Raw genomic sequence first — 22,476 nt, 5'->3', positions numbered from 1 at the left:
TGAAATACTCAGTGGTATTTCGTCTGCCACTATGTTCTGAGTTCAAATTCAGCCGAGGTCGAATTTGCCTTTCATCTTTTTGGGGTCGATTAAATAAGTACCAGTTACGCACTGGGTAGTAAAGAAATAGCCCCTTGTGGGTAGTAAAGAAATAGATATGTCTTTACATTCTGAGTTCAAATTCCACCGAGGTTGACTTTGTCTTTCATCCTTTCGGGGTCGATAAATTAAGTACCAGTTACGCACTGGGGTTGATCTAATTGACTTAATCCCTTTGTCTGTCCTTGTTTGTCCCCTCTGTGTGTAGCCCCTTGTGGGCAGTAAAGAAATAAGTATACTGTATTATTTATCTAGAGAGGACCTGGATGTATGATGCCAAAAGTCCATACCAGAGGTTCTTCTAACACAACCGCCAAGTTAAGATGGAAATAAAGATTACTTTTTGGTATTACACTGCTTATGCCGCTATTTATTTTATATACATATATGTATGTATGTGTGTGTACATATATATATTTAGATCCAACATTTACGTATATATAGGTGTGTTGGTGCAAACAGGAAAATATGAGTAATGTATATTTTTAGCAGAAGTAACTGAATGACTCAAGACCTGAGAGTTTGGTCCGTTGGCGATTATCAAACTAGTCACCAGCTTGAAGGCCAACAGATGAAACAGTTGGACCTTGAGTCACTCTGTTACTTCTGCTAAATATTAATAAATTAATATATATATATAGTGAAGGCGCATGGCTCAGTGGTTAGAGCGTCGAGCCTACGATCATGAGGTTGTGAGCTCAAATCCCAGACCAAGCTGTGTGTTGTGTTCTTGAGCAAGACACTTTATTTCACGTTCCTCCAGTTCACTCAGCCGTAGAAATGAGTTGCGACATCACAAGTGCCAAGCTGTATCAGCCTTTCCCTTTCCCTTGGATAACATCAGTGGCGTGAAGAGGGGAGGCTGGTATGCATGGGTGACTGCTTGTCTTCCATAAAACAGCTTTGCCTGTACTTGTGCCTGGGAGGGTAACTTTCTAGGTACAGTCTCATGGTTTGTGTGTATGTGTGTGTAGAACAAGAATAAGTGTTCAGCACTGCATTGGTTGCTAAAATCTGTGTGTTAAGGCTACCATTGGTTTCCTGTTAAGAAAAATATCTTAATTTTTCAAGCTAATCACATGGAGGAATGGTGTTCATCTCCATTTTGGATGAAAGCAAAATGGAAACGAACACCATTTAGTATTATGGGTTAATCCTAAAACAAAAGAATATTCGGAGTCATTATGCAACATTTGCAATTATTTTTGCAAAATAAGAATGTTCCAGTTTATGGATACATAAATTATTGCCTTTAAATAATGACTAAATGTATATGTCACACCTAGTATGTGCTTATGTTTTTGTGACTTAGCAGTGCAGCAAAATAGAAACTAATGGAATAAGAATTGGGGTTGATTTTATTTAAAGAAAATAAACATTGAGATGTTGCTCCAGCGTGGCTGCAGTCCAGTGATTGGAACCAGGAAGATATTTATGTAAACGCTGTATAATACACACATACGTCACACATGTTGTTTCTCGGTATATTTTATATAGCATATAAAATACTTCTATATGTATATATATTGTAGATATGTGTGCGTGTATGTATATATATATATATATATATATATACACACACACATATATTATACATATATACACATATATATATATATACATATATATTGTATATAAAATAGATATATTTTATGTACATACATTATGCATTATATATCTCACACATATACATCTCTGTGTATATGTATGTGTGTGTGTGTGTGTATATATATATATATATATATGATACATATGTAATAAAATACATATATACACAAATACATGCATTCTGTATGATATTTACACAACCAGGGTACACATTTACTTATATGTGCATATATATATATACACATACATACCTGCACACACCCACCTAATATCCACCTGTCCATCCACCTCATCCTTCATATGGTCCCTCGCTCAGCAGTCATTTTAAGGAAAACCACTTCATCAGCTGTAAGCTCTGCTGCTTGACTTCGTCATTATCACCACGACCATCTTTACGCTTTTCACACAAGACGAAGACACAGAGACGAAAAGAATGAGCTGTATTCAGAAATTCCTCAAGTTATGCCACACAACGGAAAATATTGGTAAAAATGTGGTAAAAATTTACATAAATTTTTTTTTTGTGAAGTGAAAAAAAAAAATTTCCATTGTTTGTCTTATTTATTCACTGTTTTTCTCTCTCTCTCTCTCTCTCTCTCTCTCTTTCTATATATCTATCTATCTATCTATCTCTGGTCTATCTTCCTCTCTGTATATTTTCCGTTGAACTTTGCTGTCAAAATTAAAGAAAAAAAATTCAGCTTCTAAAGGAAAAGCTATCTTTTTGTCTTTGAATCTGTCCTACACTCTGTCTGTCTGTCTATTTCTCTCTCTCATCCATCTATCTATCTATCTATCTTTCTATATATATAGATATATATATATATGTATGTAGGTCTCTTTTCTGTGTTTTGTGTATAAATCACCTCATTCTGATGCATTTTCACTTTTTATTTTTAAGGTCAGCATCCCATTTGAAATCCTGTTTATTATTATTATTATATGTTATTGATTATTATTATCATCATTATTGTAATTGTTGCTGTTTTGATGTGGTGGAGTAATGTTACAGTGCCAAAGTGACTTTTTGTAATTTGCTCTGTCATCCCATTAACCCTTTCGTTACTGTATTTATTTTGAGATGCTCTGTGATTCCCTCAATTAATTTTAAATATAACAAAGAATTTAGTAAAATAACTTAGTTATCATTAAGCTCGTGTTAGGAACATAAATTGTGACTAAGGTTTGGTGGGAGATTTTAATTCAAAATTTATGAAAACAAGACATTTGTACTACAGAGCCAGAGCCGGTTTCAGCCGGGTTGGTAACGAAAGGGTTAAGGACACAAAGGGGTCTGACTTCATTAAGGCTTGACAAATTAAAGTATGAGTTAAATACTCGGGTTGGTTTAATATTACTTACTTACTTGTACTTGTGATGGCATTCACCCAGGGCGGGTTGAGCCGGCTTCTTCTCTGGTCCTAACGGCATCACGAAAAAGAAAAAAAAATTCCAAGAGGCGTCTGATCAGTAACCAGCGGCTTCGAGGTCGTTCTGTCCCTGCGTCTGTGGAGACTCCACGGCAAACAGGGCGTCCCATTCACTCGGGATATGCATGCGGGATGTTGGGGACCGCTTGTGAATTCAATATTCCCACGAAGCTTCTGTGAATCCTACTACTACCATGGTTTAATATTCCTATAAATCAACCGAGATGTCAATGGAATCATAATAGAAGACTAACACTAACTTTACTTTTAGTCCTTGTGGGGTTGATGTAATAAAGTACCAGTGAAATACTGGGAGTAGGTTTAGTATTCCTATAAAACATCCTGGGTGTTATAGAATTGTTATATCATCCTTATGGGGTTGATAAAATAAGAGTGAAATACTGGGGTAGATTTAATATTTCTGTTAAATATTTTAGATGTGAATGGAATTATAATAGAAGACTAACACTAACTTTACCTTTCATCGTTCTGGGGGTTAATAAAATAAAGTAGCAGTGAAATACTGGGGTAGATTTGATATTCTAGATGTCAAGGGAATTATAATAGAAGACTAACACTAACTTTGCCTTTCATCTTTGTGGGGTTAATAAAATTAAGTAGCAGTTAAATACTGGGGTAGATTTGATATTCTACATGTGAATGGAATTTTAATAGAAGACTAATTTTACCTTTCATTCTTCTGAGGTTGATAAAATAAAGAAACAGTGAAATACTGGGGTAGATTTAATATTCCTATAAAACATCCTAGATGTCAATGGAATTATAATAGAAGACTAACACTAACTTTACCTTTCGTCATTGTGGGGTTGATGAAATAAAGTACCAGTGAAATACTGGGGGTAGATTTAATATTCCTATAAAACATCCTAGATGTGAATGGAATTATAATAGAAGACTAACACTAACTTTACCTTTCGTCATTGTGGGGTTGAAATAAAGTACCAGTGAAATACTGGGGGTAGGTTTAATATTCCTATAAAACATCCTAGATGTGAATGGAATTATAATAAAAGACTAAAACTAATTTCACCTTTCATCGTTCTTGTGTTGATAAAATAAAGTACCAGTGGTATACTGGAGTAGATTTGATATTTCTATAAAACATTCGAGATGTGAATGGAATTATTATAGAAGACCAAAACTCAACTTAGCCTTTCATCCTTCTGGGGTTGATAAAAGGTTTGTGGTCCTGTATTTGTGAAAATTTTTCTATCATCATCATCATCATCATTATTATTATTATTGATTATTAATTAAGCAATAAATGAATGAACCTCAATAATCACTGTGTGGTATTTAGTTACAGGTGACTATTCTCCAAGTTCAAATCTCGCTGGGGACGATAACATTAAACCCTATCCTAACCTGTACTGGTTTGATCTGCGCAACTGCTTCTTCACTGACTTTTGTGACATTTTTGAAACCATCACCATAATTATACACACCTTTGATGTTACTGCCTCTTGTTCATTTTGCTCTCTTTGTAATAAGCATCGAATATAAGCATTTTAGAAACTGTTGAATGTTCTATGAATCCGTTAGCAGTGAGCATATAATATTAGTAATAATAATAATGATAATAATAATAGTAGTTGTAATAATATTCTATTTATGCTTTTATCTCCCACAGCCAAACAACCAAGACTTCATGCACGACCGCCTCAGTCAGGTAGGATATACACAAGCATATATACACGAACACATGCAGAATATATATACACACACACACACACACAAGTGTCTGTGTGGGTGTATATGTTTATGTTTATATGTATAGATATATGTACACAGACACTAAGAAGTATGATTATTAACACTAATTACAATATTAATTAGCCCCAGACTGTGTTTCAATTGTTAACTGCAGTTTCATCAGTAGAAATAAATTATAAATTCTTTTTCTCTACTTCCTCTTTGTCTTCTTCCCTATAAACTCCCTACCTGTCCCTCCCACTCTCCATTCCTTCTCCCAATACCTTTGTCCTTCTACCCCACTCCACTCTGTCCGTCCCTTTTCCAATCTCTTCTTCCTCTCTCTGTGACTTTCTCTCTACCTTTAATATCTCTCGTTTCTTTGTCTCTCTTTATCTCCCTCCAACACTCTGCCTTTCATTTCTCCATCTCCCATCACATCCCTTGCATCTAATCTCACCCTCCTCTACTCTCATCTCATCTTCCACCATGCCCTCACCTGTAATCTCTCTCATCTCTTTCCACAGCCCTACCTCTAATCCTCCCCCACCGCTCATATCATCTCTCCTCACATCTCTGTATCCTATCTCTCACCACAACCCCTTTCTAATCTTTCTTTCACCTCATTCTCCATCACACTTTCCCCTTCTTATCCTTACCCTGTCTCTCTCTTATTGTTAATTTCCCCACATCTCTGTTTCTACCAGTTTCCAATGTCTGCCAGCCTCTCTCACCGATACTTATTTTACCCCCTCTAGACACCAGATCTCGCCAATGCCGATGCATCTGAGAATGACAAGATTGAAGCAATGCTGGCACAGTCCAAGTTTTTTGACCCTTTGAGGTAAGTTCCATGTTACAATGATGACCACTACCACCTGTCATCCTCCCATTGTTACCACTTGGCCCTCTCCACTAGATGAATACCGCGTTTATCTCCTCAAGTTCATCAGTCTAGTATTCCAGCCTCCTTGAGAGAAATATCCTTTGCGTTCCTCTCTACCTTTCCAGAAGGTAGCTTTGCTGATTCTTTGGCCTCCCACTCCTGAAATAATACCATCCCTTAGTGTGTACGTGCGTTCATCATCATCTCTTTAATGTCTACTTACACCATATGTGCATTTGAGGTTGTATGCTATGGTTTTGCTTTTTAAACATGGATATATTTTGCTAATGTGGCTTGATTTGACCTGTCAGGATACTCTAAAAGAATAAATGTGTGAATTGTGTCTTGTCTTAAAAGTGTTGGTTGTCATTCTTTTGTAAACTTTAGACGTGTTAGTGTTTGACTTATGCATGTTTAGACAATGTTGTTAGATAGACAGCTTTCATTGAGTGGACAGTTATTAGTGTTTATGCAGTCAAAAGGTTTGGTGGGAATGTGTTAATTTGTTTGACTGAGTTTATGGTGTTAAAAGATGGGGGGGGGGAAGCTGATGGAAGTTCAGAGTGGTAGAGTATGAAATTTTAATGGTGCTTTTGTTAAATATTTTACAGTACTTATGTTGTGGGGTAGATGCTTCTGAAGTATAGTGAGTAAGGTTTTGCCTATAAGTGTAGCTACATTAGCATTGTCATGAGATAAGACTGACAACTGAGAAGGGCCGGTGGAGTTGCAAAAAGTTTTCATTTTCTGAAGTCGTATTGCGCTACTAACTAATCTGTACCTCTATGTTTTGGTAGGGTCTGACTTGATACCGGACCAAAGCAAACCTGTATCAAGTATTATCCATTTAGTATTTAAATTGCTCTGAGTGACAGGCAGATTATATTATGCTTGTGTACATAGGTATAGGAGTGGCTGTGTGGTAAGTAGCTTGCTTACTAACCACATGGTTCCAGGTTCAGTCCCACTGCGTGGTACCTTGGGCCAGTGTCTTCTACTATAGCCACGGGCTGACCAAAGCCTTGTGAGTGGATTTGGTAGACAGAAACTGAAAGAAGCCCGTTGTGTGTGTGTGTGTGTGTGTGTGTATATATATATATATATATATATATATATACACATACATATATATGTGTGTGTGTGTGTGTGTGTGTTTGTCTTCCCAACATCACCTGACAACCGATTCTGGTGTGTTTATGTCCCTGTAACTTAGCGGTTCGGCAAAAAAGCCCGATAGAATAAGTACTAGGCTAACAAAGAATAAATCCTGGGGTCAACTTGTTTGACTAAAGGCGGTGATCCAGCATGGCCACAGTCAAATGACTGAAACAAATTAAAGAATACAGCTATGCTACAGAGCAGTGAAACATAAGCTTTGACTACAGAGGACTTGCGAAGGCTCGAAAGAAATGAAGCTAGCATACTCCACTGGATGGGTAATGTCAATGTGCATTCATGATAGTGTAAAGGATTTAAGAAGAAAACTGGGTATAAGATGCAGCAGATGTTGTGAGGAAGAGAGAAGACTGCGTATGGATGAGGACAGCTGTGTAAAGAAGTGCCGAGTTCTGTTTGTGGAGGGAACCTGTAGAAGGGGTAGACCTAGGAAGATGTGTGACAAAGTAGTGAGGAAGGATCTTGCACCAGCGATGGTGGCACATAAAAAGCTTCCAGCACGCTCTTAAGTGGTTCACCTCCAGAGAGGGCATCCAGCTGTAGAAACTGCCACAACGGACAGTTGGGAACCTGGACACCTCCCCGTTAGCCAGCTCTATTCAAACTGTCCAACCCCTGCCAGCATGGAAAGCGGACATTAAATGATGATGATGGTGATCATCATCATCATCGTTTAACGTCCGCTTTCCATGCTAGCATGGGTTGGACGGTTCGACCGGGAATCTGGGAAGCCAGAGGGCTGCTCCAGTCTTATCTGGCAATGTTTCTACAGCTGGATGCCCTTCCTAACACCAACCACTCCGTGAGTGTAGTGGGTGCTTTTTACGTGCCACCGGCACAGGGATCACATCTGCAGTTTCCATTGATTTTGATGTTGGTGTACTTGACTCAATGGATCTCCTCAAGTACAGGGTCGAAATGGTGTTTCTTCACTTGCCACCTGCACAGGAGTCAGTCCAGTGGTCCTGGCAACTGCCGGGTGCCGGTCATAGGATTGGTTCAATTTCGAATGGTTGTGATTTATGTTATATTCAATAATTTCTTGTTTTTTTTTCTTTTTTATATTTCAGTTACAGTAAGGGCAAGGCTTTGTCAGGTACACCACCTCTTGGTTATGTATGTTTCAAATGTGGTAAACCGGGCCATTATATCTACTCCTGTTCCCTGAAAGGGGTAAGTATTTTGTCAACCCTCTTGTTTGTTTATATTGTCCTCAATGTTAAGGCTGCAAGCTTGCAGAATTGTTAGCATGCTGGGCAAAATGCTTTGTGTTATTTCATTCGTCTAATGTGAAATTTTGTGTTAAACTTGGGAAGTCTGCTACAGAGACATTGAGCATGTTTCGGCGAGTTTATGGCAACAAGGCAATGGGTTGTACACAATGTTTCAAATTGCGAGGCATATAAAAGAACTGGAGCTCAATCAAGAGTATGCTCATTGAATTTTTTCATCATCCATGGTGTTGTACATTCAGAAGTCAACCCTTGGTGGGCCAGACTGTGAATTAATAGTTCTACTGCAGTTTTTTGAAGCATTTGAGGGAATGCATTCGGCAAGAATGGCCAGATCTGTGGAGTGCAAAGAATTGGATTCTTCATGATGACAAAGTGCTGGAGTGGCTGTGTGGTAAGCAGCTTGCTTACCAACCAACTGACAAGCAAATCTGTGGTATTGAGCAGAATATTTGCTGTAGCACATCTTTTATACCAAGACAAAACAATGTACATGATAACACTTCCAATCAGTTAAGATCAGAAGCCATGAGAGCCACTGTCTGGTACTGCAACAGAGCTATTTATTATTATTATTATTATCATCATACTATGTTTGACTTTTGCTTTATATTTGTACAAGTTGGCTCCAAGTCTCACCCAGAGACTTCAAGAGACAACAGGTTGGAAGTTCACGTTGTTGTTATGCCTAGTGTGCCATATATTTGGGGGTTTTTTTTGGTGTTGTACTAGTGAATGTCACCCCCCCCCCAAAAAAAAACGAAAATTATGTTTGTTTTAAACCTTGAGATTACATAGAGAGTATTTTGCGTAGGATATGAGCAGTTCCCATGAGCACTATCTTTTGAATTTCTGCCATTTTGGGGTTTCCTGGTATCTGAGCTAGGTGGCGATCAGCCCCTTTTGCTATCATTCCCAGGGCACCTATGACAACAGGTATTGTTTTAGTCTTCAGGTTCCACATTTTGCTGATTTCTATTTCAAGATCTTTATATTTGCTTAGTTTTATTATTATTATTATTATTATCATCATTTGATGTTATGTTCTTAGTTCAAATTCCACCGAGGTTGACTTTGCCTTTCATCCTTACGGGGTTGATAAATTAAGTACCAAGGAAAAACTGGGTAGATTACATCAACCCCAATTGTAGTCCTCTCCTGCAAAATTTCAGGCCTTGTGCATTTAGTAGAAAGGATTATTCTCATTATTATTATTATTATTATTATTATGGTTGCAAGCTGGCCGAATCATTATCACACCAGGCGATATGCTTAGTGGCATTTCGTCTGTCTTGACATTCTGAGTTTAAATTCCAAAGTGGTTGATGTGGTGATACCTGTTCTGATAATATTAGTTTGGTAGATGTGAGATCTGTTACCGTTGTGCTTTCAGGAACCAAATATGGGAGACATGAAGATTAAAAGGAGTACTGGAATTCCTCTGAGTTTCCTCACAGTTGTTGATAGTCCTGACCATCCAGGTGCACTGCTCACCCATTCCGGTCACTTTGCTGTGCCCACTATTGATGCGTAAGTACTTTTTATTGTGGTGGCTGGATTCTTTTATATAAGAGTGTGTGTCTGTGTCTGCTCCCAGGTAATGAAATTGTCCAATTTTGTATTTTAATCGCAACGAAGAATATTTTGAAGACATATTGAAAATAAAAATATTATGCCTGGTTTAACCCTTTCGTAACCAACCCGGCTGAAGCCGGCTCTGGCTCTGAGTACGAATGTCTTGTTTACATAAGTTTTAAATTAAAATCTACCACCAAACCTTTGTCACAATTTATGTTCCTAACACTAGCTGAATGATAACGAAGTTATTTTACTAAATTCTTTGTTATATTTAAAATTAATTGAAAGAAACACAGAGCATCTCAACAGAAATACAGTAACAAAAGGGTTAACCCTTTTGTTACCCTATTTCTGTTGAAATACTAATGAGATTTGCACTGAGATTCACATGTAAATATCAATGGGTTCGTTTGCCTTGCTTTGGCTGGATTAGTTGTTGGAGGCAAAAAATTTTTCATTTGGCTGCAGCTGGGTTGGTAAGAAAAGGGTTAGTAATAACAAAAGTTATTTTACTAAATTCTTCATTATTTCCATAATTAATTAGAACAAAGGCAGTGTGTTTCAACAGAAATATGGTAACAAAAGGGTTGAAGTCATCTAAATTAAAACCTATCAAAATTCTATGTTAATTTCTGCTCCAAACTTCAGCTTAATAATATCATCATCATTGTTTAACGTCCGTTTTCCATGCTAGCATGGGTTGGACTGTTCAACTGAGGTCTGGGAAGCCAGAAGGCTGCGCCAGGCCCAGTCTGATCTGGTAGAGTTTCTACAGCTGGATGCCCTTCCTAACGCCAACCACTCCATGAGTGTAGTAGGTGCTTTTTATGTGCCACTGGCACAGGTGCCAGACGAGGCTGGCAAACGGCCACGATCGGATGGTGCTTTTTACGTGCCATCAGCTTAATAATAACAGTTATGTTAACTAAATTCTTCATTATTACCAAAATTTATTGAAACAAAGGCAGGAATATGGTAACAAATAGTTAAAGTGATTTAAATTGAAACTTTCCATCAAAATTTCTTGTCAATTTATGTTCCAAAGACCAACTTAATAATGACAGTCATTTTACTGAATAAACACTCTATGTGCATTTCTCCATAGCTCCCTCTTGATAATACCCCCATTTGTGAACTCAAAACTCTTTTTTTAGAGGGGTGCAACCACCCATCCTGTGTGTTGGAGCTACACCTAATTTTCTTTCTCATTTTTTTCTCTCTTTCAACAGAATGGCCTACAAGATGGGCAAGAAGGAACGCCCGCCATTCCTGCCTGACCCGACCCCAGTGACCACTGCTGCCGTTGTATCTGCCCCTAGTGAGCTCCTCTGTCCTCTCTGTAATGAATTGCTGACCGATGCTGTGGTCATACCATGCTGTGGTAACAGCTTTTGTGACGAATGTAAGTTTCCTCCCATCTTTCACCTCTCTTACCATCTCTGTTTGTGTGTGTGTGTGTCTCCATCTCTCTCTCTCTCTCTCTCTCTCCCCATCTCTGTATCTCTTTCTTCCCATCTCTCACCATCTGTGTGTGTTTCTCTCTTTCTCTCTCTCTCTCTCTGCCAGTCTTACTCTCTTTCTATCTGTCTCTCTTTGTCCCCATCTCTGTCTCTCTCTTTCCCTCATCTCTGTCTGTCTCTCTCTTTTCCCTATTTCTGTCTGTTTCTCTCTCTTCCAATCTCTCACCATCTGTGTGTGTTTCTCTCTCTCTCTCTCTCTCTGTGTCTTACTCTCTATCTCTGCCTCTCTCTTCATTCTCTGTTCATCTCTCTCTCTCTTTGCCTATTTTTCTCTATTCTCTATTTTTCCTCTTTTCCCATCACTATCCATGTCTCTCTTCATCCAATGTCCTCTCACTTTCCCCATCTCTCTCTCCTCTTTCCCTTATCTCTCTCTCTCTCTCTCTCTCTTTTCCTATCTCTGTCCTCATCTCTCTCTTCCCTATTCTGTCTCTATTTCTCATCTCTCTCCCTTTTCTTTCTCTCCCTCTCTCTTCCCCATCTGTCTTTCTTTCCCCTTCTCTATCTGACTCTCTTTCCCTCTGTCTTTCTCTATTCTCCATGTCTCTCTCTTCTCCATTCTCTCTCTCTCTCTCTCTCTCTTCTCCATTCTCCCTCTTCTCTCTCTCTCTCCCCCTCTCTCTCAGTCTCTAACCCTAAGCCTTTGTCTTCTCCCATTTGCAGGTGTGCGCAATGCCCTCCTGGACAGCGAGGACCACGAGTGCCCGTCTTGCCACGAGATAGATGTCTCCCCAGACAAGCTGATCAGCAACATCCTCCTACGTCAGGCGGTCATCAACTACCACAATCAGACCGGTTACACCAAGGTGAAACGGGACCAGATAGTAGCCCAGCAGCAGCAACAACAGCAGCAGCCACAGCCACCACCATCACAGCAGCAGGAACAACAACAACCACTGCAGCAGCAACAACAACAACCGGCCCAACTGAAGATGAACCAGCTGCAGCCAAGTGCGCAACTCCCCGGTATGCCGCAGCAGATGCAGAAGTCCGCTGCACAGGCCTTGCCGCCAGCCGCTGCTACCTCCGCTCCGCTAGGGACAGCGGCAGCAGCAGCGGTGGTGGCCCCTGCACCGGCACCAGCGGCAGCAGCAACTGCTACGGCAGCGGAAGGGGTTCCACTGGCTGTACCCCCTGCTGGAGCACATCCTCAGCATCCGGTTCACACCCCGTTAGTTGCGCCAACAGATTCAAGGTATTTTCTATCTTGTACCTCTTATCTTTTACTTATTTTTAGCCTTTGGACTGTGGCCATGCTGGAGCACAGCACTGCTTTGAAGGAACTTAGTTGAAGAAATTAACTGCAGTACTTTATATATATAATATATATATATATATATATATGACAATTATTCAATAGCCAAGATAAAACTCTGAGTTTTGGATGCTGAGGTGGAAATCCACAACACCATCTCTTCGGTTATCTGGCCATCTCTATATATATATATACATATATATGTATATATTGAATAATTGTCCTCTATTTACATAATATTGACGTCTCTTTCTTTCTTTTGTTATCTTACCGTTTTTACCAATATATATATATATATATACATATATATAAAGTACTTGTCCTTACCTTCGAAGCACGGAGTAGACGAAACAGGGACAACTGAAGAAGGGGAATATTCCTTGTGTTGTATGTCTTGTACTCTGTATTTTCTTTGTTTGAAAAAAGTTTGTTTCCATGTTTTTATGTTTTCGTTTCTCATTGTGTTCAACGTTTTTTTGATGACTTGTACCCATATGTGCATATATATATATATATCACCGTGACCGACCGGGCTATCAGATGTTGCGACACATCGCTGGTCACAATGCGCTTCGCATTATTTTAGCCTTCAAATGACGCCACCCCACTGGCTAAGCGAGCAGACCAACAGAAGAAAGAGTTAGAGAAAGTTGTGGCGAAAGAGTACAGCAGGGATCGCCACCACTCCATGCTGGAGCCTCGTGGAGCTTTTAGGTGTTTTCGCTCAATAAACACTCACATAGCTCAGTCTGGGAATCGAAACCACGATCCTACGACCGCGAGTCCGCTACCCTAACCACTGGGCCATTGCGCCTCCACGCATATATATATATATGCATATACATGTAGGTATGTACATATATGTATGTACATATATGTATGTATATATGCATATATTTATATATATATATATATCTGTGTGTTGAACATTGGGCCTTCGTTAAGTATGCGGCATTGGTAATGCTTATATTATCAGAGCTTCTAATTCAGTAGTTGGCTGTTGTTTCTGACAACCACTTAGAGGTTACCTTGGGTGGTTTGCTAAATGGTTTGGATGTGTCTTTGGGTGGCAGTTGCCTTACTGTTTAATGACGGGTTGCCAGCTGTGGAGCTGTTTGTTTCTGATCTGCTAAACTCTGGGTCTCTCTCTCTCTTTTGATCAATTTTCAGGCTGCCCTCTGGTGAGCAGGGACCGAATCCACTTCACGATGATAAACCCATTAGCCACCGACCTGGAGAACCACATAAGGTAATGGATTATTATTATTATTATTACTAGCAACAGTATTATTATTACTACTAGCAGTATCGCCCGGCGTTGCTCAGGTTTGTTTCGACCCTTTAGAATTGGAATTTTTGAAAAGTAAAAATTTTGCATTATGTAGCTTGTTGTTCTCTTTAAGTGAATGTTTTTCTGGTTGAAATACACCAAAAAATGGCGACACAGCCATAAAAAAATCGTTAAAAATTAGGGATTTTTATAGAAAAAAAGCACCTTTTTGATGTAAATAATTTTTGGTGTTAACATGGTCCGATTTGAAGTTTTTCTTCTCCAGAAGGAAGAGCAAGCCTTCTTCTATCATACTCTCAATTTTGGTCAACTTGCGCTGCAGGGTCTCGGAGGAGATAGTGCTAGTTGAAGGCTACCAAACCTGCCATACACAGACAACTTCAGCTTTATATAGAGAGAGATTATTATTATTATTATTAGCATTAGTATTATTAAGGTGGCAAGCTGGCAGAATTGTTAGCACGCTGGATGAAATGCTTAGCAGTATTTTGCCTGTCGCTACGTTCTGAGTTCAAATTCTGGTGAGGTCAACTTTGCCTTTCATCCTTTCGGGGTCAATGTAATTGAATTATCGCCTACCCTACAATTGCTGCCCTTGTGGCAAAATTTGAAACCATTATTGTTATTAGTCTGAAACCCCCTTCGGTCATGACACAGACCATGGGATTGCACCTAGAAAGTTACCCTCCCAGGCACAAGTCCGGGCAAGGTGGTTTGTGGAAGACCAGCAGTCGCCCATGCATACTGGCCTCCCCTCTCCATGCCACCAGTGTTATCCAAGGGAAAGGCAAAGGGGCTGATACAGCTTGGCACCAGTGACATCACAACTCATTTCTACAGCTGAGTGAACTGGTGCAACACGAAATAAAGTGTCTTGCTCAAGAACACAACACGCAGACCGGTCTGGGATTCGAACTCACAACTTCATGATCGTAAGCTCGACACTCTAACCACTGAGCCATGCACTTTTATTGTTATTAGTATTAGTAGTATTATTAAGGAGGCGAGATGACAGAATTGTTAGCATGCCGGGCAAACTCTTAGCAGCATTTTGTCCATCTTTACGTTCTGAGTTCAAATTCCACCTAAGTCGGCTTCGCCTTTCATCCTTTTGGGATTGATAAAATAAGTATCAGTTGAGCGCTGGCATCATTGATTTTCCCCCTCCTCCAAATTTCAGGTTTCGTGCCTATAGCAGAAAGGATTATTAGGGTTAGGGAATTCACAAGACTATGAAACACAAAAAAAAAAAATTTTTTTTGAAATTTTTCCCCCCAAAACTATTTTAGTTTTGCAAAATTAAAAATCAAAAAATAAATAAAATCACAGTTTAAAATATGGATAGTTCAAAGTTTTAACTTAAATCTCAGTAATAGACCATTAAATATACTTATGGGGGAGAAAGATATTGAAGAACATCAATATGGTTCTTCTATATTTAAGAGATGAATTAATTACATTATTTATATTCGATGGATATTTGTCCTCATCTTGTTTGTTGTTAATACAACGTTTCGGCTGATATACCCTCCGGCCTTCATCAAGTGTCTTGGGGAAATTTCAAACCTGGGTTCTCATTCCTAAGGTATTTTTCGTTGTCCTTGTCGTCGTTCACTGCTTGGAATCAAACTCGGAATCTTGGGGTTAGTAGCCTGCACTCTTAACCATGGGCATATGGCGTAGTGGTTAAGAGTGCGGGCTACTAACCCCAAGATTCCAAGTTCAATTCCAAGCAGTGACCTCAACACTAACAATAATAATAATAATAATAATAATAATAACATCGAAATGAGAACCCAGGTTCGAAATTTCCCCAAGACACCTGATGAAGGCTGGAGAGTATATCAGCCGAAACACTGTGTTAACAACAAACAAGATGAGGACAAATATGTCAAATGTAAATAATGTAAATAATGAACATCAGTATGTTGACTGACAAACAAACAAGGAGGGTGTCAGGTGGTTGTGAGATTTGCAAAAAATAGGAGCTAAATAACCTTTAAATCACACAACAAAATTTTTTATTTTGGTTTTTGCCTCATTGTATCAATTCCCACATATAGAATAGAAATTCACCAAAATTTTCTGAAGAATACGAATAGTATAAAAGTTATCAAGGTTTATATGGCACCCTTACACCAGAATTCCATCACATTACCTTATTTGGAAGCAGGTGAAGATTGGTGACAGGATGGATATCAAACCGTAGGAAGATCTGCCTCACTCCAACCCATGCAAGCATGGAGAAAGTGGATGTTTAATTATGATGATGACTCTCATTATAAAATTTCAATTAGTAATATCAACTTTTTTTTTTATCAGGGTATGGCTGTTCCTGTGTTGGGAGCTCGACTGCGGAACATACGACCGTTACAGCTAGGTAAGTGTATTTTGTTTGTGACAATAATATTGAGAGTAGTGTCTGTGTCATGAAAGAGAAATTTCTCTTGTGTGTGTGTTAAGAAGATTGCTTCCCCAACCATATGTATCTGGGTTCAGTTCCACGGGGAAGTACCTTGGGCAAGTCTCTTCTACTACATGCTCGGGGAGTTGACCAAAGCCTTGTGAGTGGATTTAGTAAATGGAGGCTGAAAGAAGCCCACCAGTTCATTACACTCTATATTGTGTTGTCTTCGAATAATAAACTCAACAATGAAAGGTTTTTCTATCAAGTCAGACCTTACCAAAACATAAAGGTACTGATTAGTTAGTGCAATATGGCTTCGGCCGCAGTCAAATGACTGAAACAAGTAAAAGAGTATATATATAAGTACATAAAAGTACAAAGTGAGATAGGGGTTATTACTTTATAATCTCTGACGAGGCCTTGAGGCTAGGCTAGCCACTGGATTTGGTTAAAAAGAGACGATGAGCGATGGCTAGAAGTATATTGAGTTCTTCATAACCAGCTGATCTAGCAAGCGGGGCCTCATATCAGTGAGGGGGGGCTGGTGCGCATTGATGCTGTTGAGAGGTAGGTCCCGAAACGGCACACATTCTCTCCTGATGACCCCATACACTTGCTAGCTTCCGGTATACGGAGCTTTTAACTGGTAGCACTTGCATGTGCAAGTTGTTTGCAAGACATATATAAGTAACTCATTTTTAACTGCATATTACCTCAATACATTTGAATAATATAGGCACAATGAGATACCTTTATCTACAGGCTGAAACTGCTGTAAGATCCATTTTACATGTAATATTTTTATGGTATTATCTTACTTATTGATGTATATTGTTTTATTCTGTTGGATTTGGATGTTCCTATTTAATTAGTTAATAAATTATATGAATTGGTATTATCTGTAAGTTGATGATTGAAAGGAATCTGTTCCTCCATTTTCTTATTTGTATATAAGTACATACATATACAGCCACACATACACACACACACTGATGCACACACAATGGGCTTCATTTGGTTTCCGTTTACTAAATCCACTCACAAGGGCTTTGTGTTGTTTTCTCATCTTGCAATCTCCACCCAAACCCATCTTCTCATAGGTTTGCCTTCATCTTTTAGTTTCTGTTGTTTTTCATTTTTCTCTCATCCTTTCTCTATGGTAACCCACAGAATTATGTTCTCTCTTTGCAGTTCGCGACATGAATAGAATGCCTGGCCCCATGAGGAACAGGTAACTACTGTTTTTTAAAAATCTTTTACTTGTTCTAGGCATTAAATTGCGACCATGCTGTGGCACCACCTCAAAGGATTTCTTAATCGAGTGAATCGACCCTAGCCCTTATTTTGTGTTTTTTAAGCCTAAACCTGGTCCGTATTCTGTCGGTTACAGGAACTGAAATGGACATCAGTTGTCAAGTGGTGGTGGGAGACAGACAGACAGACTCAAAAGCACACACACATATATAATTCATGTGGCTGATGCCAGCACCGCCTCGACTGGCTTCCGTGCCGGTGGCACATAAAATACACCAATCCGACCGTGGCCGTTGCCAGCCTCGCCTGGCACCTGTGCCGGTGGCACGTAAAAAGCACCCACTACACTCACGGAGTGGTTGGCGTTAGGAAGGGCATCCAGCTGTTGAAACATTGCCAGATAAGACCGGAGCCTGGTGCAGCCTTCTGGCTTCCCAGATCCCTGGTCGAACCGTCCAACCCATGCTAGCATGGAGAACGGACGTTAAACGATGATGATGATGATGATATGCACACACACATATATAATTCATATATGCACACACACACATATATAATTCATATATGCACACACACACATTATCATCATCATCATCATCATCATCATCAACATTTAACATCCGTTTTCCGTGCTGGCATAGGTTGGCTGGTTTGACTCAGGACTGGCAAGCCACGAGGCTGCACCAGGCTCCAGTCTGTTCTGGCAAGGTTTCTACAGCTGGATGCCCTTCCTAATGCCAACCACTCTGATAGTGTACTGTGTGCTTTTTACATGCCACCCATAAGAAAAGGTAAACTTAACTTGAGTCATACTGACCCCTAAGGGCCAGTTCCCTGGTTTATATATTCCCCACTTGGATGGGATGCCGATCTCTTGCAGGATAACTCATTTTTGCCAGCTGATTTGACTGGAGAAAAGTGAAATGAAGTGTTTTGCTCAAGAACACAATGTGTTGCCCAATCCAGGAATTGAAACCACAATTTTACAATCATGAGTACAACACCCTAACTACTAAACCACACATTTTCACTAACACACACATATATAGTGTCTTGCTTGGAATTGAACTCAGAACCACTAGTTGACTATACTGCATTAACCACTGCAGTATAGTCAACTATGAAAGCCGAAGCTTTGTGTTAGAAAAAGACAAAATGATGACAAATATACATCAAATGTAAATAATGTAAATAAGGTACATATGAATGCGAAATAGTTTAATAACTGTAAACCTGCTTTTGGGCCACCCTATATGTACATTGTTTATATTTGGGGATGGTCAGTTTTTTTTGTTGTTTTTTTTTCCAAATAAACACACTTGCTATATATTCGTTTTTCACCTCAGATTTATTATTGTTCTTATTTTATGTCCTTTGGAAATCTATTGTCACACCTCCTGTGACCTCTTTAACGACTCTCCTTTCCATGTGTCTCCTAAGCTGTTTAGTCCATTCTTTATATATATATATATATATATATATATAAATAAATAAAATGCACAGTATATGGATTTATTTAATCTGGTGGTACTCACTCACTGATAAAGCTGATGAAGGCGGCGAGCTGGCAGAAATGTTAGCACGTCGGGCAAAATGCGTAGCCGTATTTCGTCTGCACCTACGTTCTGGGTTCAAATTCCACCGAGGTTGACTTTGCCTTTCATCCTTTCGGGGTCGATTAAAAAAGTACCAGTTATGCACTGGGTCGATGTAATCGGACTTAATCCGTTTGTCTGTCCCTGATTGTCCCCTCTGTGTGTAGCCCCTTGTGGGCAGTAAAGAAATAGATAGAGCTCCTTTAATAGACCAGGCTACAATCTGCATAGTAAACCAAAGGATAGGGGCGTAAAGGACATCCAGCTGTAGAAACTTTGCCAGATCAGACTGGAGTCAGGTGCAGCCTTCTTTCTGGCTCACCAGCCCTCAGTCAAACTGTCCAACCCATGCCAGCATGGAAAGCAGACGTTAAATGACAATGATGATGAATTCCTCATCTCTCAAATATAGAAATGCAGGATTAGCTCCTACACGCATTTTTTCTCTCCCCTTGTTTTTTTTTTCTGTCAAAGAGCGTAGGCTCGAAACGTAAAAGACTTGTTCTATTCCTGAGCGCCATACTAATACATTTGTTTGTTTGTACTCCACCTGCCTTCGTCTTTTGTTTATTTTTGTAAACTTTCCCGTTAATAAATATTACATTTGACAGCAATCTCAATGCTTGAGGGTTAAACTGGCCATATCTGGTCCAGATATTCTCTCTGTTTTATGTTCAAACTGGTCAGATCTGGTCTCTCACACCAAACCTTCAATGTCGCTCTAAAAATAAACAATCACATCATTGAAATCTCAAAGCTATAAGATAATGCATAATTTAATTCAAAACAATCTGAATAAATATTAGATTTGGCAGAGTAATCTGAATGCTAGAGGGTTAAACTGAACATACTTCGCCAAAATATTGTACCTGTTTAAACCAGCCATATCTGACCTCTTACACCTACCCTACAATGTCACTCTAAAAATAAACAATCACATCATTGAAATCTCAAAGCTATGACATAATGCATAATTAATGGTGACACGTAAAAAGCACCATCAGACCGTGGCCATTTGCCAGCCCCATCTGGCACCTGTGCCGGTGGCACGTAAAAAGCACCCACTACACTCACAGAGTGGTTGGCGTTAGGAAGGGCATCCAGCCGTAGAAACATTGCCAGATCAGACTGGGCCTGGTGCAGCCTTCTGGCTTCCCAGACCCCAGTTGAACCGTCCAACCCATGCCAGCATGGGAAGCGGGCTAAACGATGATGATGATGATGAATAAATGAGCTTTTCATTTGAGAGTAATCTGAATGTTGGGAGGAGGGTTAAACTGACCATATGTGGATCAAATATTCTGATCTATTTTCAGACCAGCCAGATCCAGCCTCTCATACTTACCCAACAATTTCAGTCTAAAGTAAACAATCACATCATAGAAATCTCAAAGCTATGAGATAATGCATAATTAATTCAAAACAATGTGAATAAATCAGAAATATTAAATATCTAAATATCTCATAGAGATATGTACGGTGGTGGAGCGATAGAGTCGTATACTGTCAACTTAACGTGACAGTAGGGTATTACACCACAACTGTTTAGCCCTAGGAAGCATCGAACGCTTCCTGTCGGCTTCAACACACTTACTGTGTCCTTATATATTTACGAAGGGGAGACAAATACCCCCAACAGCTAGGCCTGCATCTAGAGACACGCATGTTTCAGGGTCTTTGCCCATCATCGGTCTAGAGTAGCATGAGCCTGCTAGCTGCGGATATTCGTCTCGATTTCGCAAATATATATATCTAATTTTCAGTGAAGTATATTCACTGATCACCAAAATCAGAAATATTGACACAGTAAGTGTGTCGAAGCCGACAGGAAGCGTTGATGCTTCCTAGGACTAAACAGCGGTGGTGTAATCCCCTACTGTCACGTTAAGTTGACAGTATACAACCATTATATCGCCCCACCACCATAGATATCTCTATGAGATATTTAGAAATTTAATATTTCTGATTTTGGTGATCAGTGAATATACTTCACTGAAAATTAGATATATATATTTGCGAAATCGAGATGAATATCCGCAGCTAGCAGGCTTATGCTACTCTAGACCGATGATGGGCAAAGACCCTGAAACATGTGTGTCTCTAGATGCAGGCCTAGCTGTTGGGGGTATTTGTCTTCCCTTCGTAAATATATAAGGACACAGTGTGTCGAAGCCGACAGGAAGCGTTGATGCTTCCTAGGGCTAAACAGCGGTGGTGTAATCCCCTACTGTCACGTTAAGTTGACAGTATACAACCATTATAATGTGAATAAATATTACATTTAAAGGGTTAAACTGGACTTATTTGGCCAAAATATTGTGCCTCTTTAAACCAGCCATATCTGGCCTCTTACACTACCCTACAATGTCATTCTAAAAAGAAGCAATCACATCATAGAAATCTCAGCGTTTTGAGATAATTTATGATTAATTGAAAACAAATGTGAATAAATATTACATTTAAAGGGTTAAACTGGACATATTTGGCCAAAATATTTGCCTCTTTAAACCAGTCGTATCTGGCCTCTTACACTACCCTACAATGTTGTTCTAAAAATAAGTAATCGCATCATAGAAATCTCAAAGTTTTGAGATAATTTATGATTAATTGAAAACAAATGTGAATATATAAGCATTACATTTGACAGAGTAATCTGGATGCTGAAGGATTACGTGATGACAAATAGGGACATAAAAGATGCTGATGACAAATGTTTATGATGCTATATCTCTTTACTGTTTCTGTTTCAGAATGGCTGATCGATCTGCCGTTGTGCGCAACCCAGGCCACCCACACCAAGTTGCACCTGTGATGCAACACATGCCCCAGGTGCTCACGTCAGCACAGCAACAGACCCCTGCCTCATATATCCCGTCGAGAGCCAGCTTGCCTGCCGCCACGATGCCTGGCCCCACATACAGGATGCCACACCCTCCACCACCAGGTCAGTTTCTTACTAACCCCAATGCCTTTTTCTTTTTTTTTTTACTTTTATGTTTTTCACATAGGCGTAGGAGTGGCTGTGTGGTAAGTAGCTTGCTTACCAACCACATGGTTCCGGGTTCAGTCCCACTGCATGGAACCTTGGCCAAGTGTCTTCTACTATAGCCTCAGGCTGACCAAAGCCTTGTGAGTGGATTTGGTAGACGGAAACGGAAAGAACCCCATCGCACATATGTATATATATATAGGCTTAGGAGTGGCTATGTGGTAAGTAGCTTGCTTAGCAACCACATGGTTCCAGGTTCAGTCCCACTGCATGGCACCTTGGGCAAGTGCCTTCTACTATAGCCTCGAGCCGACTGAAGCCTTGTGAGTGGATTTGGTAGACAGAAACTGAAAGAAGCCCATCGTATATATGTGTATGTACATACATATATATATATATATATATATATATATATATATATATATATATGTGTTTGTGTTTGT

At 39.5% G+C, this 22,476-nt stretch overlaps 1 protein-coding gene across 6 annotated transcripts in view; it reads left to right on the top strand.

Annotated features, from left to right (window-relative positions):
- Positions 1-22,476, top strand: part of LOC115225468 (E3 ubiquitin-protein ligase RBBP6) — a 121,910-nt gene that overhangs the window by 59,669 nt on the left and 39,765 nt on the right. For all 6 annotated transcript variants that reach the window (XM_036514127.1, XM_036514130.1, XM_029796422.2 and 3 more), the window contains 10 exons: positions 4,789-4,827; positions 5,609-5,694; positions 7,983-8,085; positions 9,538-9,674; positions 10,952-11,124; positions 11,906-12,437; positions 13,668-13,746; positions 16,111-16,168; positions 17,387-17,426; positions 21,795-21,988. In XM_036514127.1, coding sequence (XP_036370020.1) covers positions 4,789-4,827; positions 5,609-5,694; positions 7,983-8,085; positions 9,538-9,674; positions 10,952-11,124; positions 11,906-12,437; positions 13,668-13,746; positions 16,111-16,168; positions 17,387-17,426; positions 21,795-21,988 — 1,441 coding nt within the window. The remainder of the gene's footprint in view (positions 1-4,788; positions 4,828-5,608; positions 5,695-7,982; positions 8,086-9,537; positions 9,675-10,951; positions 11,125-11,905; positions 12,438-13,667; positions 13,747-16,110; positions 16,169-17,386; positions 17,427-21,794; positions 21,989-22,476) is intronic.

This window comes from Octopus sinensis, linkage group LG27 (assembly GCF_006345805.1).
Source record: "Octopus sinensis linkage group LG27, ASM634580v1, whole genome shotgun sequence".
Lineage (NCBI taxonomy): Eukaryota > Metazoa > Mollusca > Cephalopoda > Octopoda > Octopodidae > Octopus > Octopus sinensis.
This window is presented reverse-complemented; position numbering and strand designations above follow the sequence as displayed.